Source organism: Pan paniscus, chromosome 7 (genome assembly GCF_029289425.2).
Source record: "Pan paniscus chromosome 7, NHGRI_mPanPan1-v2.0_pri, whole genome shotgun sequence".
NCBI classification, from domain to species: Eukaryota; Metazoa; Chordata; class Mammalia; order Primates; family Hominidae; genus Pan; species Pan paniscus.
Genome location: NC_073256.2, coordinates 56858727 through 56874864, shown reverse-complemented (window position 1 = coordinate 56874864; position 16138 = coordinate 56858727). Strand labels below are relative to the sequence as shown.

Sequence of the window (16138 nt, the reverse complement as noted above, 5' to 3'; positions counted from 1 at the left end):
CAGGAGAATCGTTGAACCTGGGAGGCAGAGGTTGCAGTGAACCGAGATCGTTCCATTGCACTCCAGCCTGGGCAACAAGAGCAAAACTCCATCTCAAAAAAACAAAAACAAAAAACGAAACAATTCAAAATTGGGCAAAGATCTTGAGCAGATAGTTCTCCAAAGAAGATAGGCAGATGGCCAATATACACATGAAAATATGCTCTATATAATGAGTAATCAGGGGGCCAGGTGCAATGGCTCATGCCTGTAATCCTAGCACACTGGGGAGCCAAAGCAGGTGGATCTCTTTGAGCTCAGGAGTTTGAGACCAGCCTGGGCAACATGGTGAAACCCTGTCTCTATTAAAAAAAAAAAAAAAAGTAATCAGGGAAATGCAAATCAAAGCCACAATGAGATGCCACTTGATACCCATTAGAATGAATAGTATCAAAAAAAAAAAAAAAAGAAAACAACATGTTGGCTTAACTATGGAGAAATTGGAACCCTTGTGCATTGTTGGTGGGGATATAAAATGGTATAGTGGATGTTGAAAACCCAATGATGGTTTCTTTAAAAATTAAACAGAATAACAAATGATCAAGCAATTTCACTCTGGGTATATACCCAAAAGAACTGAAAGAAGGGGCCAGGCGTAGTGTCTCACACCTGTAATCCAAGGATTTTGGGAAGCCAAGACGAGCGGATTGCTTGAGTCCAGGTGTTCAAGACCATCCTAGGCAACATGGTAAAACCTCATTTCTACCAAAAAAAAAAAAAAAGTTAGCCTGGCATGGTGGCGCGTGCCCATAGTCCCAAATACTCAGGAGGCTGAGGTGAGAGAATCACCTGAGCCCAGGAAGTCAAGACTGCGGTGAACTGTAATGGCATCACTCCACTCCAGCCTGGGCAACCAGAGTGAGACTCTCTCTCTCAAAAAAAAAAAAGGACTCCAACAGATATTTGTACTGTTATATTCATATTCATAGCAACATTATTCACAGTAGTCAAAAGGTAGAAACAACCCAAATGTCCATTGATGGATGAATAAACAAAATGTAGTATGTACCTACAATGGAATATTATTCAACCTTAAAAATAAATTGTGATACATGTCATAACATGGATGAACCTTGAGGACTTTATGCTGAGTGAACTAAGCCAGGTATAAAAGGCCAACAAATATTGTATGATTGCATTTATATGAATTACTTGGAATAGTCAAATTCTTAGAACAGTGGTCACCAGGGTTGTAGGGGAGGTGAGATGAGGAGTTCTTTAATGGGTACCAAGTTTCAGTATGGGATGATGAAAATGTTCTGGAGGCAGATAGTGGTAACAATGTGAATGTACTTAATGCTACTGAACCGTACACTTAAAAATGGTTAAAGTGTTAAATTTTATGTTATATATATTTTACCACAATTATTTAAAAAATTAAGTGCTTTTAATTAATGACGTGAAAATTAGTTTGGTACCTATTTGGTACACTTCTAACATATTAGAAGTGAGAACTGTGATTCTTCATTGTTTAAGGTCATTTAGGCAATTTTCCTTTGTTTACAAAAGATAAACACTTCACATGTAAGAAGTATTGCAGGTACATACCTAATATGTTCTTATACTACTACTTTCTATTATTTAAGTCAAACGTGATTTCTGGAAAGAAAGCATCTTTATTTGCCCTTTTGAATAAAATGTACAATAGAATAAGTCTCCAAAAAGAGTTCTGTAACAGATAGTTTTACTTATTCTGTTTTTCCCCACTTCCCCCATGCCCAGGCTGAAGTGCAGTGGTGCAGTCTCAGCTCCCTGCAGCCTCGACCTCCCAGGCTCAGGTGATCCTCCCACCCCAGCCTCCTGATTAGCTGTAGGGACTACAGGCACGCAGCACCATGCCCAGCTAGCTTTTTAATTATTTATTTATTTATTTATTTATTGAGACAGATTTTTGCTCTGTCGCCCTGGCTGGAGTGCAGTGGCGCAATCTCAGCTCACTGCAACCTCCACCTCCCAGATTCAAGTGATTCTTGTGCCTCAGCCTCCCGTGTAGCTGGGATTACAAGCACACACCACCACGCCCGACTAATTTTTGTATTTTTAGTAGAGCCAGGGTTTTGCCATGTTGGCCAGGCTAGCCCCGAACTCCTGACCTCAAGTGATCCACCTGCCTTGGCCTCCCAGAGTGCTGGGATTACAGGTGTGAGCCACTGTGCCCAGCCTCCAGCTAGTTTTTTGGTTTGGTTTTGTTTTTTTTTTCAGTAGAGAGACAGGTTTACCATGTTGCCCAGGCTGGTCTTGAACTCCCATACTCAAGCAATGCACCCACCTTGGCCTCCCAAAGTGCTGGGATTACAGGCATGTGTCACTGTGCCTAGCCACTGACTGACTTGTTCTTAATGAAAGCCATTTCCTAGTGAAAAGGAAGAGTATGGAAAGCACTCACATGTTAGAGCTCTAACCTAAGTCTTAAAGGAGTTTGATAGTTCAGCTCTCTGTTAGCATAACACTTGCACTAGTTTTAACTATTTTCATTTATATTAGGCTTATTTTGATCATTATATAAATGAAGCCTTATTTTATATTTTCTTGAGAGAGGTTCTTGCTCTGTCACCCAGGCTGGGGTGCAGTGGCATGATCATAGCTCACTGCAGCCTCGACCTCCTGGGCTCAATCCTCCCACCTCAGCCTCCTGAGCAGGTGGAACCACAGGCACATACCACCACACCTGCCTAATTTTTTAATTTTTTTGTAGAGATGGGGTCTTACTGTGTTGCTCAGGCTGGTCTTGAACTCCTGGGCTCAAGTGATCCTCCCGCCTCGGCCTCCCAAAGGGCTGGGATTACAGGCATGAGCCACTGTGACCATCTGAAGTCCTATTTTATTTTTACAGAGAGTAGTTTATTTATTAAACCAATCTGTGAAGTCAAACTTCCTACCTTTTAAATATATTTTTTTAATTTTTAAAACTTTTAAAAGTTATTTTAAAATATATAATTACCTTCATATCTATATACATGGTAAAATGTACTTTATTGGCCTTAACCATGTGGTGAAAAAATGTACTTTGAAATTACATATTTACAATGGGACCAAAAAAAAACCCACCTTACTGTACTTTATTTCTGCAAGACAATTTAAAAAGTGAACATCACAGTTTCAACTACTCATTTTAAAGAACTTTTATAATTCAGCAAATTTGTAAAGATTGGGTACTTCCAGAATCAAAGAACAATAATGCAGTTCACCTAACTTTCTGTAAAAAAGCAAAACTATCCCTTATATTTTTTCCTTCAGATTTTTAGTAGACATTATAAGAAAAGTGGACAAAAGACTTGAACACGTTCGAAAGATGATATCCAGATGACCAATAAACATTTGACAAGTTTGTTGTTATAATTTGCAGTTCTTTGCTTAAACATTTCTTTCTGTATCTTTATTGACTCTTGTGAATTATCTGTTTATGTGTCTTATCCATTTATGTTTTGTGGTGTTAAAAGTATTCTTATCATTTGTTAATATTTTAAATTTATTTCTAATTACACAAGTAAAACATAACCACATTGTTTTGAAAATATTATAATTACTGTTCTTGCTGATGTTACCCTCGATCATCAGTCTTAATCCTAGGCCCTTACTTAGTTCCAGTCCTGACAACCATTGTCAGTTTGACGGGTAGCCCTGTAAACCTTTGTGGGTGTCTCTGTGTGTGTTTTTAGTACAAATCTGTCATACCATTGTTCTGTCGGAGCTCTTCTTATGTCAATACAGATGCATTCTATTTAATTGCTGCATAGTGCCCTAGTATACATATAGTCATAGTTTATTTAACTCTTCCCCTATCGAAGGACACTTGAGTTACTTTCACTTGTTTGCAATTACAAACAATGTTTCAGGCAACATCCTTTAACATTTACTCTCAGTCTTCCCCAATGTCGTTATTGAGAAATTGAATTTCTAGGCAGAAAGTGAATGTACTTTTATTTTAATGGGTATTTCCCAGTTGCCTTCTAAGGTAGCTGCCTCCAACTTAAACTCCTGCCAGCCCCCTACACCCTTATCAATAATTGGTATTATCACTGTAGTCCCAATTACTCTGGATTCTGGGGCACGAGAATCACTTGAATTTAGGAGGCAAACGTTGCAGTGAGCCAAGATCACACAACCGTACTCCAGTCTGGGTGACAGAGCGAGACTCTGTCTCAAAAATAATAATTGGTATTATCAAACTCTTTTTTTTTGTATTTATTTATTTATTTATTTATTTATTTTTTTGAGACGGTATCTCGCTCTGTCACCCAGGCTGGAGTGTGGTGGCGCGATTTCGGTTCACTGCAGGTTCCACCTCCCGGGTTGACGCCATTCTCCTGCCTCTGCCTCCCGAGTAGCTGCGACTACAGGCGCCCGCCACCACACCTGGCTAATTTTTTTGTATTTTTAGTAGATACGGGGTTTCACCTTGTTAGCCAGGACAGTCTTGATCTCCTGACCTTGTGATCCACCCGCCTTGGCCTCCCAAGGTGCTGGGATTACAGGCGTGAGCCACCGCGCCCGGCCGTTTTTTTCTGTTTTATAACTGGTTTCAGTTAGCATTTACCTGATTACTAGTGAAGATGAACATATTTTAATTTTCTTTTGCCTATTTGTCTTTATGTAAATTGCCCATTTACATCCTCTGCCCACTTTTACATTAGGCTGCTTTGGTTTTTTTCTATATTGATTTGTAGTTTGTAAGTCTTATTCCATTATCTTTGCTTATATATGTTGTGTGCATTTTCTCCATATGTAAACTGTTTATACAACAAAACATAATCTTTTGTCATTTTTGTTGCATATTTCCCTACATCTGTTTGTCTTTTACTTGTTTCTTCTTTTTTTCCTGTTTAGTTTTTTCATATTTGGCATTATTTTCCTCCTTGAACACTGGACATATTCACCAGTGGAGCCATTTGGGCCTAAAATTTTTTTTTGTTGAAAGATTTCCAATTATAGTTTCAATTTCTTTTAATAGTTTACAGAACTATTCATATGTCCTGTTTATTTTTGTGCCATTGTTCATAAGTTCTTTTTTTCTAGGAATCTGTCCATTCATCTAAATTTTCAAATTTATTAGCAAAAATATAGTGATATCCTTTTACTGTCTTTTTAATGTTTGTAGGATTGGTAGTGATGTTCCATTTTTCATATCTGATATTAATATTAGGATCTTTCTCCTTTTTTTATTATTCTTACCAGAGGTATCAGTTTTATTATTCTTTTTCAAAGAACTAGGTTTTGTTAATTCTCCCTGGCGAATGTTGATTTCACTTCATTCTTGACGAATATTTTCACTGGGTATAGAATTCTGGTTTGGTAATTATTTTCTTTCAGCCCTTTGAAGATATCACTCTATTGTTTTTTTGGCTTCCATTTTTCTCTTTCAGTCAGCTCTGTTTGAAAGTAATTGTCTTTTTTGTGGATAATTTGAATATTTTCTTTATCCTTGATTTTCTATAGTTCGAATAAGATATGTCTAGCTGTAATTTTCTTTTTTATTAGGATTGTGAGTTTTCATTTTATGTATATTTTGCACATAGAAATAATCAGTGATTATCTAATGGAATCTGTCTTTCCTTTGGTAATTTATTTATTCTATGTGGGGAAAACTTTGCTGCTGTCTGCTACCAGATGTTAAACAAATTCTGTTCTGGCTTTTCTATGGAATCAGTTTTGGAGATCTAAATTGTTTTTAGTATTCTGTCTCCAAATTGATAATCAATTATTCTAGCAAAATTTAAAACATAATTTTAATTTAGCATTTATTTTAAATTTTTTTTGTGCATTAAATTCTTAAGTATAGTAATAGAGTCTGTTTTAGGAGTAGCTGTTTGATGTCTGTAGCTGCTTCTACTTGAATATGCTTTAGTCAATTTTATTTAATTTGTATTCCTCACCAATTTTCCAGGGCAGCACCCATGTTTTTCGTGTAAAGTGTCTGGTAAAGATGTGAAGCGTTGTTCTGTTGGTGCTTGTGGGAAATTTTATCATGAAGCCTGTGTCCGCAAATTCCCCACTGCCATCTTTGAATCAAAAGGATTCCGCTGTCCTCAGCACTGCTGCTCTGCCTGCTCTATGGAGAAAGATATCCACAAAGCAAGTAAAGGTAAAACAGCTGAAGAAGGAGACAAAGATTTTTGTTTTAAGGGCAGTGGCAAATAACATTATCAAGCATATATTACAAACAACATAAGGCATTCTCCTTCTGTGTATCTCTAGCTTTAACAGTTCAGCCACAGTACATACACAGTACATGTTAAGTAGAGATTACATTCTAAATTCAGACCATGAGAAGAAAATTCCATGTGTTCAAAATACCCTTGAAAGTCCTTCAGGTAGATGCCATATTGGATACCACCGTCTCTGCAGCATTGGAACAAATAATTTTTTCTTTGGATGATCTCTAAGTGACTATTAGGCTTACATTTAGGGGCCATATAGCATAGGATGACAGAGCCAGACTAGGGAAGAAAAAAATGCTTTCCATCTACTGTAACTAGCATCTCAGAGGGACCCAAAAAAGCCCAACTCCAGAAACTTATTTTTATGTCCCGCTGATGCCTTATTAGATTCCTTTTTGACTTGTCTTTAAACAGGCCGCATGATGAGATGTTTAAGATGTCCAGTTGCCTATCACTCTGGAGATGCTTGCATTGCGGCTGGAAGCATGTTAGTATCCTCCTACATTCTCATCTGTAGTAATCATTCCAAACGGAGCAGTAATTCTTCTGCTGTAAATGTAGGCTTTTGTTTCGTTTGTGCCAGAGGTGAGTGTCTGACTTTTCTCTTCATTTATTTTTGAGGTCATTGGCATATTTCTCCATTAACATAGAGTCTCAGCATTGGGAAAGAACTCAGGCCATCTAGTAGAATCTCCTACCCAGTGCAGAATTCCACTGTAATATATCCCTGAAAGAGATGAACATTTCCAGTAACTTTCATAATGCTAGATGTCCAAAGTGTTAGAATACTAATTCTTCCATAAGTTAAGCTAAAATCTGCATTTCTAAAAATAACAGAATTATAGTTAAGTTCTTAGTTTTTCTGTTTGGAGCATTAAAAGATTAATCTTTTCCCTTCTGCAAACAACTCTTCTATTCAAAGTAGATCCTTCCCATTTCATAATCTTAAACCAGAACTTTCAACTGATTGAGATTTCACTTGGAAGGCAAAACTAGCACATCCATTTTTCAGTTGTTTATGCTGTATTTTATCATAATGTTTTGGTCTGGCATTGAGGAGGGTCTGATGGGACACAGCCAAGGCAGTATATGTGGTGGTGTTAGTTCAGAGCCAGCCATGTGGGCTTTCTTGTTGCCAGCTGTTGATGTTTAAGTACACCAAGAGATTGATCAACTAAAAACAATACTGTAGCCCTACGGGGGTCAGTGAACTTGGGTTCGTGATAAATATAAAATCAAACTTCTTTAGTTGAATGTTATACAGAATATCTGGCTTTATCTCAAGCCATATTATAATAAAACTTTTTTGGTACTTAGTAAGCATTATAAAAACTAACTAATATCCCTAAATATTGCTTTGGTTTGTTTTTAAGTGCAAAGTTTTCTGACTTTCCCTCTGAACTATTCTCAAGGCCTCTAAGGCCCATCATGCTTGTTAGATTCTATTTAGACCATACTGAACATGAAAGTGGTTTTTGTTTGGTTGGTTGGTTTTGCTTTAGGAGACAGTTATTTTAATTTGGTGAAAGTACTATAACAACTTTTTAAAATAGAATTTAGGTAGTATGATAGATCTTAGGTGGTTTTGCTTTTCATACCTCTCTATGTTTTTTCATAATCTCTCATTATGAAAACATTACTTGGAGGTAGGCAGTAAAAGATTAAATAAATCGTAGTCCTTTGTGGAGTAGCTAGCAGGGTCTGTAGTAGACACTACTTTCTGTTTGCCTGTTTTATAAGCACATGTGACTGTCTGCCTTTGGAGCAGGAAGTACTGTGTCTTTCTTAACTACAGCAGTGTCAAATGTATCCTGCTCTGAAACCTGGCTGGTATCATGGAGGAGTAGGTCTGAAATGTTTCCTGCTATATCGTAACAGGTGGGCAAATAATAAATAAAAAGGTGTCACTCATTGCCTTTCCCATCTCTGCATTCCTAAGAAAGTAATGATTAGAAGAAAAAATTATTGTATTATCAGTTGAATGTTTAGCTTTAGAGTCTTTTAAACGGATGAGTGGCAGTGATAACATAAAGTCTCTTATTGCTTTGCAAACTCTATGCTACCATTGCTGGGCACTGACATTTCCTGTCAGTGTATAAGCATGCATAATTTAGCCCGCATTTTAATGTCAAGTTTATAACTATTATGTTGGCTTATGTTGGGGCACATTCTGAATCAAATGCCATCAGTAGATTAATTAATATTCTCTTTTGCTCTACTTCATTCAATAATTGGGATACCTTTAAAATAGGTATTTTCAGGCTGGGCACAGTAGCTCACGCCTGTAATCCCAACACTTGGGAGGCTGAGGCAGGAGGATTGCTTAAGGCCAGGAGTTCAGGACCAGTTTGGGCAACATAGCAAGACCCCATCTCTACAAAACATAAAGGAATTAGCCAAGCATGGTGGTGTGTGCCTGTGGTCCCAGCTACTCGAGAGGCTGAGGAGGGAGGATCACTTGACCCCAGGAGTTCAAGACTGCAGTGAGTTGTGAAACAAAATATAGTATTTTCAATTTAGGACAGCTAGAAAATTGTACGCTTATAGAAACTCTAGCCACTTTGTTAAATTTAACTTACATAACTTGATTAAATTCTGAGAATAATGTAAGTGGAGGGAAAACCCATGTTTAACAACAGAATCTGTATTTACATCTTAACAATTTGACAGTTATTCTGGAATATTTACTGAATTTAAATGCCTGTTTAAGCAAAATTATTTAATTCCCACATATTTTAACTGTGAAACTTTGTATGGTAAACATAACCTTCATTTTATTTTCTAGCATTTGACAAAGACTTACTCTAAATAGATCAGATGCTGGGAAGGCTTAAATCAAAAGTCTTTCAGAAGTAAATAATATGTGTTCTTTTATAAGTATTTATAAAGGTCACCTTTTTTAAGGAGACATAACTGTAATAAATCCACACACAGAAAGGAGCACTTTAGTCATTTCTGTTTGGGTATTAGAAAACTTAGCTTGTTTTGCTTGTTTCTTGCCTTATACAGAATTTTTCCCTCCACATAGATTTTCTCTTAGTTCTTGGTTATTGGGTGTTTAAAATCATTAAGCTATTTCTTAAGGACTACAATGTCTGGAAATATTTTTTGAAATGTTTCAGGGTTTGACATCACTCCTCTTCCACATGCCACCTAATCGTGGAGTCACAAGAAGTGTGCGGACATTTTTCAGTGTAGTGCATATTCTTTAGCATCTCTTTCATCTTAGAGGGTTGTGTAAAATAAGTTACTTAACATTCTGTGCCTTTCTTTGTAATGGTAATTTTAAATGGATAATGTAGGCTGGAGTTTTCTTTTAACAGTAAATAATAGCAATTTATTTTGCATATGTAAGTCAAACTTTACTAAACATTATCTGAATGAATTGCCACAGTTTCCCTAAGAAGTTATCTCTCCATAGTATACAGGTGAGAACACTGAAACCCAGATTAAATAATTTACCTAATGACACACAAGTTGTTAAATGGAGGGACTAGTATTTGTACTTAATCCTTCTTATTTCAAAGCCCATATTCTTTTACACTACTCCATCTCCCTCTATTAAATATACAAAGTTCATTTCAACATTATATAACTTTTTTTTTTTGAGACAGAGTTTTGCTCTTGTTGCCCAGGCTGGAGTGCAATGGTGCAGTCTCAGCTCACTGCAACCTCTGCCTTCTGGGTTCAAGCGATTCTCCTGCCTCAGCCTCCCAAGTAGCTGGGATTACAGGCATGTGCCACCACGCCTGGCTAATTCTTTTGTATTTTTAGTAGAGATGGGGTTTTTCCATGTTGGTCAGGCTAGTCTCAAACTCCCGACCTCAGCTGATCCGCTTGTCTCGGCCTCCCAAAGTGCTGGGATTACAGGCGTGAGCCACCATGCCCAGCCTGTATAACTTTTATTAGAAGACTCTGGCTGAGCACCGTGGCTCATGCCTGTAATTCCAGCATTTTGAGATGCTGAGGTGGGAGGATTGCTTGAGCCCAGGAATTCAAGACCAGCCTGGGCAACATAGCAAGACCTCGTCTCTACAAAAAAATCAAAAACGTAGCCAGGCATGGGGACAAATGGCTGTAGTCCTAGCTACTCGGGAGGTTGAGGTGGTAGGATCACTCGAGCCCAGGAGGTTGAGGCTGCAGTGAGCTGTGATCTGCCACTGGACTCCAGCCTGGGTGACAGAGCGAGACCTTGTCTCAAAAAAACAAAACAAAAAGAAGATTGTCATATTGTTAGTAATTTCAAGTTCCATTCTGTTATTTAGGTCAGAGATATTTCTTGAATTCGTCTCAGTGTAGAGTATGAAGACAATGCCCACAGAAAAAAGTAAATGGTAATTTCCCTCCCCTTCAAAATGATCTCTAAATAAAACTGCTGCCGTAATTTGTATTGTAAATCCTACATCATTATACACTGATCCAGTAACCAAGATAGAGGATAGAGAAATGTCCCCTGGTCTCACAGTTGCCTAGGTTTAGGAGTGGCTTATAGCTACATCATGAATTAACTGGGGGAGGGGTAAGGGAAAGAAGAGGGAACCACAGGTAGCTTTAGTGTTTTCCTCCAAGTAGCATAGCTGTAATTGGTAGATCAAAAAGATTGTTTTTATTAACGCTTAAGTTGGTAATCATTTTATATTGTGGCAGGGAAAAAATGAAAATGTTTGCATTACCTCAGTAAAGTTCAGGAAATTATGGCTCCTTTAAAATCATGTACCAGGCCTGGCACAGTGGCTCATGCCTGTAATCCCAACATTTTGGAAGACCAAGGTGGGAGGATTACTTAAGGCTAGAAGTTAGAGACCAGCCTGGGCCCAAAAGCTATTATAGACCCCATCTCTACAAAAAAATTTAAAAATTAAGCCTGGTGTGGTGGCATGTATCTGTAGTCCCAGCTACTCGGGAGGCTGAGGCCAGAGGATCGCTAGAGCCCAGAAATTCAAAGGTGCAATGAGCCATGATCACACCACTACCTTCCAGCCTGAGTGACAGAGCAAGACTCTGTCTCAAAAAAAATAAAATATAATATAAAATGAAATAAAACATGTACCATATTGATAGAGAAGAGTTTCATTATCTGGCAGAGAAAGTTAGGATTTCTTTGAGTATGTCTGAAGATATGAATAGAAAAAAGGAGAGACTTCCATTCTGCATTAAAGTGCTACTTGATATATTGAAGGTAGATCAGGGTCTACTTATGTAAATGATTCTTATTTCTATCTCATTACATGATATATAATATCATTTTGTTCTTTGGGTTGTCGTCATTGTACATCCAAATACGAAGCAGTGTAGCTTTGTTTTCCCTAAGGGGTTTTCTGTATGATGTCAAGTGTTTATATCTTCAAATTATTTGAAGTTTTCTTCTGCAGAATTTAGGTTTCTATAATATATAGGGATAAGGAATTGAGTAGTTCAGACTCCCTTTGAAAACTGTAGAAAACCTTTCTGTCAGATCTTTCTTTTTTCTTCATATTCTCATTTTCGCCCTCCCCACCCCAGCTTTGAAGCATACATAATAGCTGTTGGTTTATTTTTTCCTCATGGAATCATGGGTAGTTTCATTGCAGCTCATCTCTTTCTGTTTGTTTCGTATAGGGCTGATAGTTCAGGACCATTCAGACCCCATGTTCAGTTCATATGCCTATAAGTCCCACTACCTACTGAATGAATCAAATCGTGCTGAGTTGATGAAATTACCTATGATTCCTTCTTCGTCAGCTTCCAAAAAGAAATGTGAGAAAGGTAATAATCAAAATAGTTTCTCTTGCTTTTATTTTTGCATTTCCTATTTTTTTCTCTTTCAATATAGGGGGGAAATGTATGCCTGTCAAGCACCATCTGTTGCTTTTGGTAAATTCTGCCTTGGTGGTTGTGACTGTTTCTTCATATGGCTGCACAATTATTAAAAAGGGCTTAAAATAATTCCATTGTTGCACATTTTTACATACTCTTCCCTTGAATAAATTTTTACACATTCCATATTTATAAGTTATTAAAATAGGAAGACTAGGATTTTGGTCAGTATAAATATAGAATCATATTCTAAATGTTCTTTCTCTTTTTCCTGGTGTGAAACTATCATTCAAGTTGGAATAGAAAAGATAGGGTATAATTTGTTACTAACTTTCAACTAAATAACAAGGTAGGTTATTAAAAGAGGGAAACTAAGATACTGATACTTGAAAGTTTGCTTTTAGAATATGTTCTGTCATTGGGCTTCTTAAATGTTTGGTTAAGATGCTATGAAAACTAGTTGCCCTTCCCTTAGGAGACATTGGTGGGAAGCTGGTTGGGGAGAATACCCCTAATACTGGATGCTGGAAGGCAGCCCAGCTGAATTGCTGGTGGATAATTATCCACACAGTACCAAGAGCTAAATGGATATTTCTATTCTCCCAGTTAATTTAACCTATGGAAGAAAACTTTATATTGTGTTTAGTTTTCCATAGCCTACCTGTTATAAAAATGATTTAACAATGATGTATTATTTGGGGAGTTATTATCCCACTGGGAAAAATAAATGAGCTTGAAAGGTGAGGGCCTTTTCCTGTGTACATTCCCATTATGATCTGGGGCCAAGTTCAGAATCTTTAAAGAAAACTTCATTCATAACTAATATACTCTACACACACACACACACACACACACACACACACACACACACACACACACAGTAACACAGTAGGTGTATTTGAAATGGGCTTTTGAAAAAATTCTTTGTGTTGCCTGTTTGATGTATCTTTGCTCTTTGTCAGACATCTGAAGTGGCAACTCATGACTAAAAGAAAGTGAGACTAAGCAAGTCGATTGGAACATATTAGAAGTATTGGAGAGAGTACTGGCTTTTTTGTCTGTTTTCTGCAGTCAGATTATATCACCTTATTGATACTACTGCCTACTTCCAAAACAAAAAAATGAACATAGGTTTGACTTACTCCATAATTATTCTGCCTGAGACATTTTAGGAAATGCTTTATTTTCTTGCTGGTACCTATATAAAATTAGATTAATTCAATTGTTGCTTACTTTGTTTTCAGTACTCAGTATTAACTTTGACATGAATTGAAATTATTTTGAGCCCTCTGTTTGCTTAACTTGAACCATATCTTACTTCTCTTGTATCCTAGTTTTCTTGCATAGCACCAAGGTGGACCATTCATATTTTTTTTTTATTTCCCTTGTGTATTTTAAGCATCTTTATCATGATGATTTTCTCTGATGATTCTGGCTCTGTATTTCCTCTGAAATAAGACTTAAAATTAAGAACTATTCCATAATGTTAAAAATGGCCAGCCTGACTTTTCTAGGTCAGTACTAATAATCACATGTCCTCTAAAGCTGTTTGCAGACTTTTCTCCCTGCTGGTCATTCCTTTCTGATGGAAAAAAAAAATGAATAATCTCATTTTACTTTAAATTTATAGACGAATTCCCTCCCTAAGTGTAGAGCACTTGGGCATCTGATCTCTAGGTTGGTAAATTGAATCAATTAATCTATACTGAGATGTAGTCCCAGAAAAAAAATCTTGATGATTGAAGTAAAAGCTTTTAAGCAGAGGAAATATAGTGATTTAATTCATCATGGGTTGTATATGGATTTTCTTTTTGTTTTTATGTTAATCAGAAGTTTGAAAATTTATAGGAAGACAAGATTTTCTGGAAAATTGGTAGCAAGCCCTCAGAAGGTTGGAGCATGTGATTTGATAAAGTTGCATAGAGGGCTCTTACCCTTTTGCTTATGAGACTTTAAATCTTCGTACACTCATGGGTTATAGACCTGATTTTCCAATGAAAAGATCAATTTTTTCAATAAATATTTGTCTTTATTATATTTCATCTTCAGTGGTTAACATTCGCTGTCACGTATTAAAATACATATTAGAAATACCTAATTTCCTCCCAGAATTTCATATTTCTTAGCATTTACAACTATTTTGTTTGCCACACCTGTTTTGGTCTCAATCCAGAGAGTATTTTGTGTATCTAAAAGGAAAGAGTTTTGATAGGGAACTTGGAATTAGCTCCTTGCATATGGTACTTCATTCTATACTGATAACTACTTAATTTTATGCTATAAAGCAGTGGTTCTCAATATGAAGTCAGAAGAGACTTATGTAAACAAAATTTTTGAACTATGTTTAATATTTCAGAAAATCTAACAATTACACATTTGTACAGAATCAAACTGCATGAGTTTTTAAAATTTGGCTATGATTTTAACAATTTAATGGGATAATACTAGTTTTGTTATTGGGATCAGAATCTCTGATTGGCAGTTATATATTTCTTTGGTTAATAAAAATTGGAGAAATTGTTACTTTTAAAATGCAGATTTTGGCCAGGCATGGTGGCTCACGCCTGTAATCCCAACAGTTTGGGAGGCTGAGGCAGGAGGATTGCTTGAGGCCAGGAGTTCAAGACCAGCCTGGGCAAGATAGAGCCCGTCTCAAAATATATTCTCTGTATATGTATAGAGAGAGAGAGAATACACACACACACACACACACACACACACACACAGGGAGAGAGAGAGAGAAAGAGAGGTTTTTTGGTTGTTGATAAAATATTTGAAATTATGTGGGTTCATGAGGAGGGAAAAGGGAATCCTTGGTGATGAAAAAGTTGCAAACCACTGCTGTATAGCCTGTATATCTTCACCAAAAGGTAATGATAGCATAATCACCAATTTGAGATTCTGTGTTCCTTTTGCTTTTTGTATTCTTTATGGAAAGAAAAAAGTACTGATCAACCTATTGGCTATTTTTTTGCTTGCTAATTATATTGTAAAGGAATTTAGTTAACCATGGCACTGGATTAAAATACAACGATGACTTGCTTTCTTTCTTACCTCTGAAGGAGAAAAGAAAGTTGCTACTTACATGTTTGAAAAACCTCTCAAATCTACTCAGTCAAAAGATTTTATGCTTCAATTTGGTCATATGTTAAGAGTTTAGCTTCTAAACTGATACCTCAGTAGCCCATAGTTTAAAGGAGTAAAGAGTACATGGATGCTTTTGGTACTACTCAGAAGCTCTGAGTTTCTGGCCACTGAAACCCTGAAAAGTAGCTAAATACGTTCACTTGCTATTTTAATCCATCACTGTAGATATGACTCAGTCCCTTTGTTATTTTCCCCCAATTTGAAACAAATTTAATGTGCTGAAAAGATAACTTTCTCCTTTTTCTTTCTTTTTCTCTCTCCTCTTTTCTCAGTTATTAAGACTGTTTATTTGTTTCAAGGTGGAAGATTGCTCTGCTGTGAATCGTGCCCAGCTTCCTTCCACCCGGAATGCCTAAGCATAGAAATGCCAGAAGGCTGCTGGAATTGTAATGACTGTAAAGCTGGCAAGAAACTACATTACAAGCAGATTGTTTGGGTCAAATTGGGAAATTACAGGCAAGTTTTTCCAAGAACAAAGAGGAAGTATTCAGTCATTGTGCAGACCAGTTTCATACTCTGGATACAGAGTGACTTGGAGATAGATAGGTAGACAGCATGGACCTACTTCCTTAAAAAAAAAAGAAAAGAACCATGTTTTGAGGCTGGGTTCTTAAGGGGTTGGGAAGGTTATGTTCCTAATTCATTATTGAATTTCTTTTTCTTTTTCTTTGGGATTGGTTGGTTGATTGTTTGTGAGGCGGTTTGGCTCTATCACCAAGGCTGGAGTGCAGTGGTATGATCTCAGCTCACTGCACCCTCCACCTGCTGCTGGCTGAAGCCATCCTCCCACCTCAGCCCCCCAAGTAGCTGGGATTACAGGTTCACACCACCACCCCTGGCTAGTTTTTTGTATTTTTAGTAGAGACAATGTTTCGCCATGTTGCCCAGGCTGGTCTCAAACTCATGAGTCAAGCAATCTGCCCACCTCAGCCTCCCAAAGTGCTGGGATTATAAGCATGAGCCACCATGCCCACCAACTTTTGTTTTTAAGTCCTGAA

General features: G+C 37.1%; 1 protein-coding gene across 8 annotated transcripts in view; it reads left to right on the top strand.

Moving 5' to 3' along the window:
- NSD3 (nuclear receptor binding SET domain protein 3) overlaps positions 1-16138 on the top strand; it is a 113374-nt gene that overhangs the window by 71699 nt on the left and 25537 nt on the right. For 4 of the 8 annotated variants that reach the window (XM_008956146.5, XM_008956145.5, XM_034965953.3 and 1 more), the window contains exons 13-16: positions 5924-6121; positions 6612-6782; positions 11796-11942; positions 15413-15596. In XM_008956146.5, coding sequence (XP_008954394.4) covers positions 5924-6121; positions 6612-6782; positions 11796-11942; positions 15413-15596 — 700 coding nt within the window. The remainder of the gene's footprint in view (positions 1-5923; positions 6122-6611; positions 6783-11795; positions 11943-15412; positions 15597-16138) is intronic. The other 4 variants (XM_003830724.5, XM_003830723.8, XM_055116463.2 and 1 more) reach the window with 2 other exon arrangements.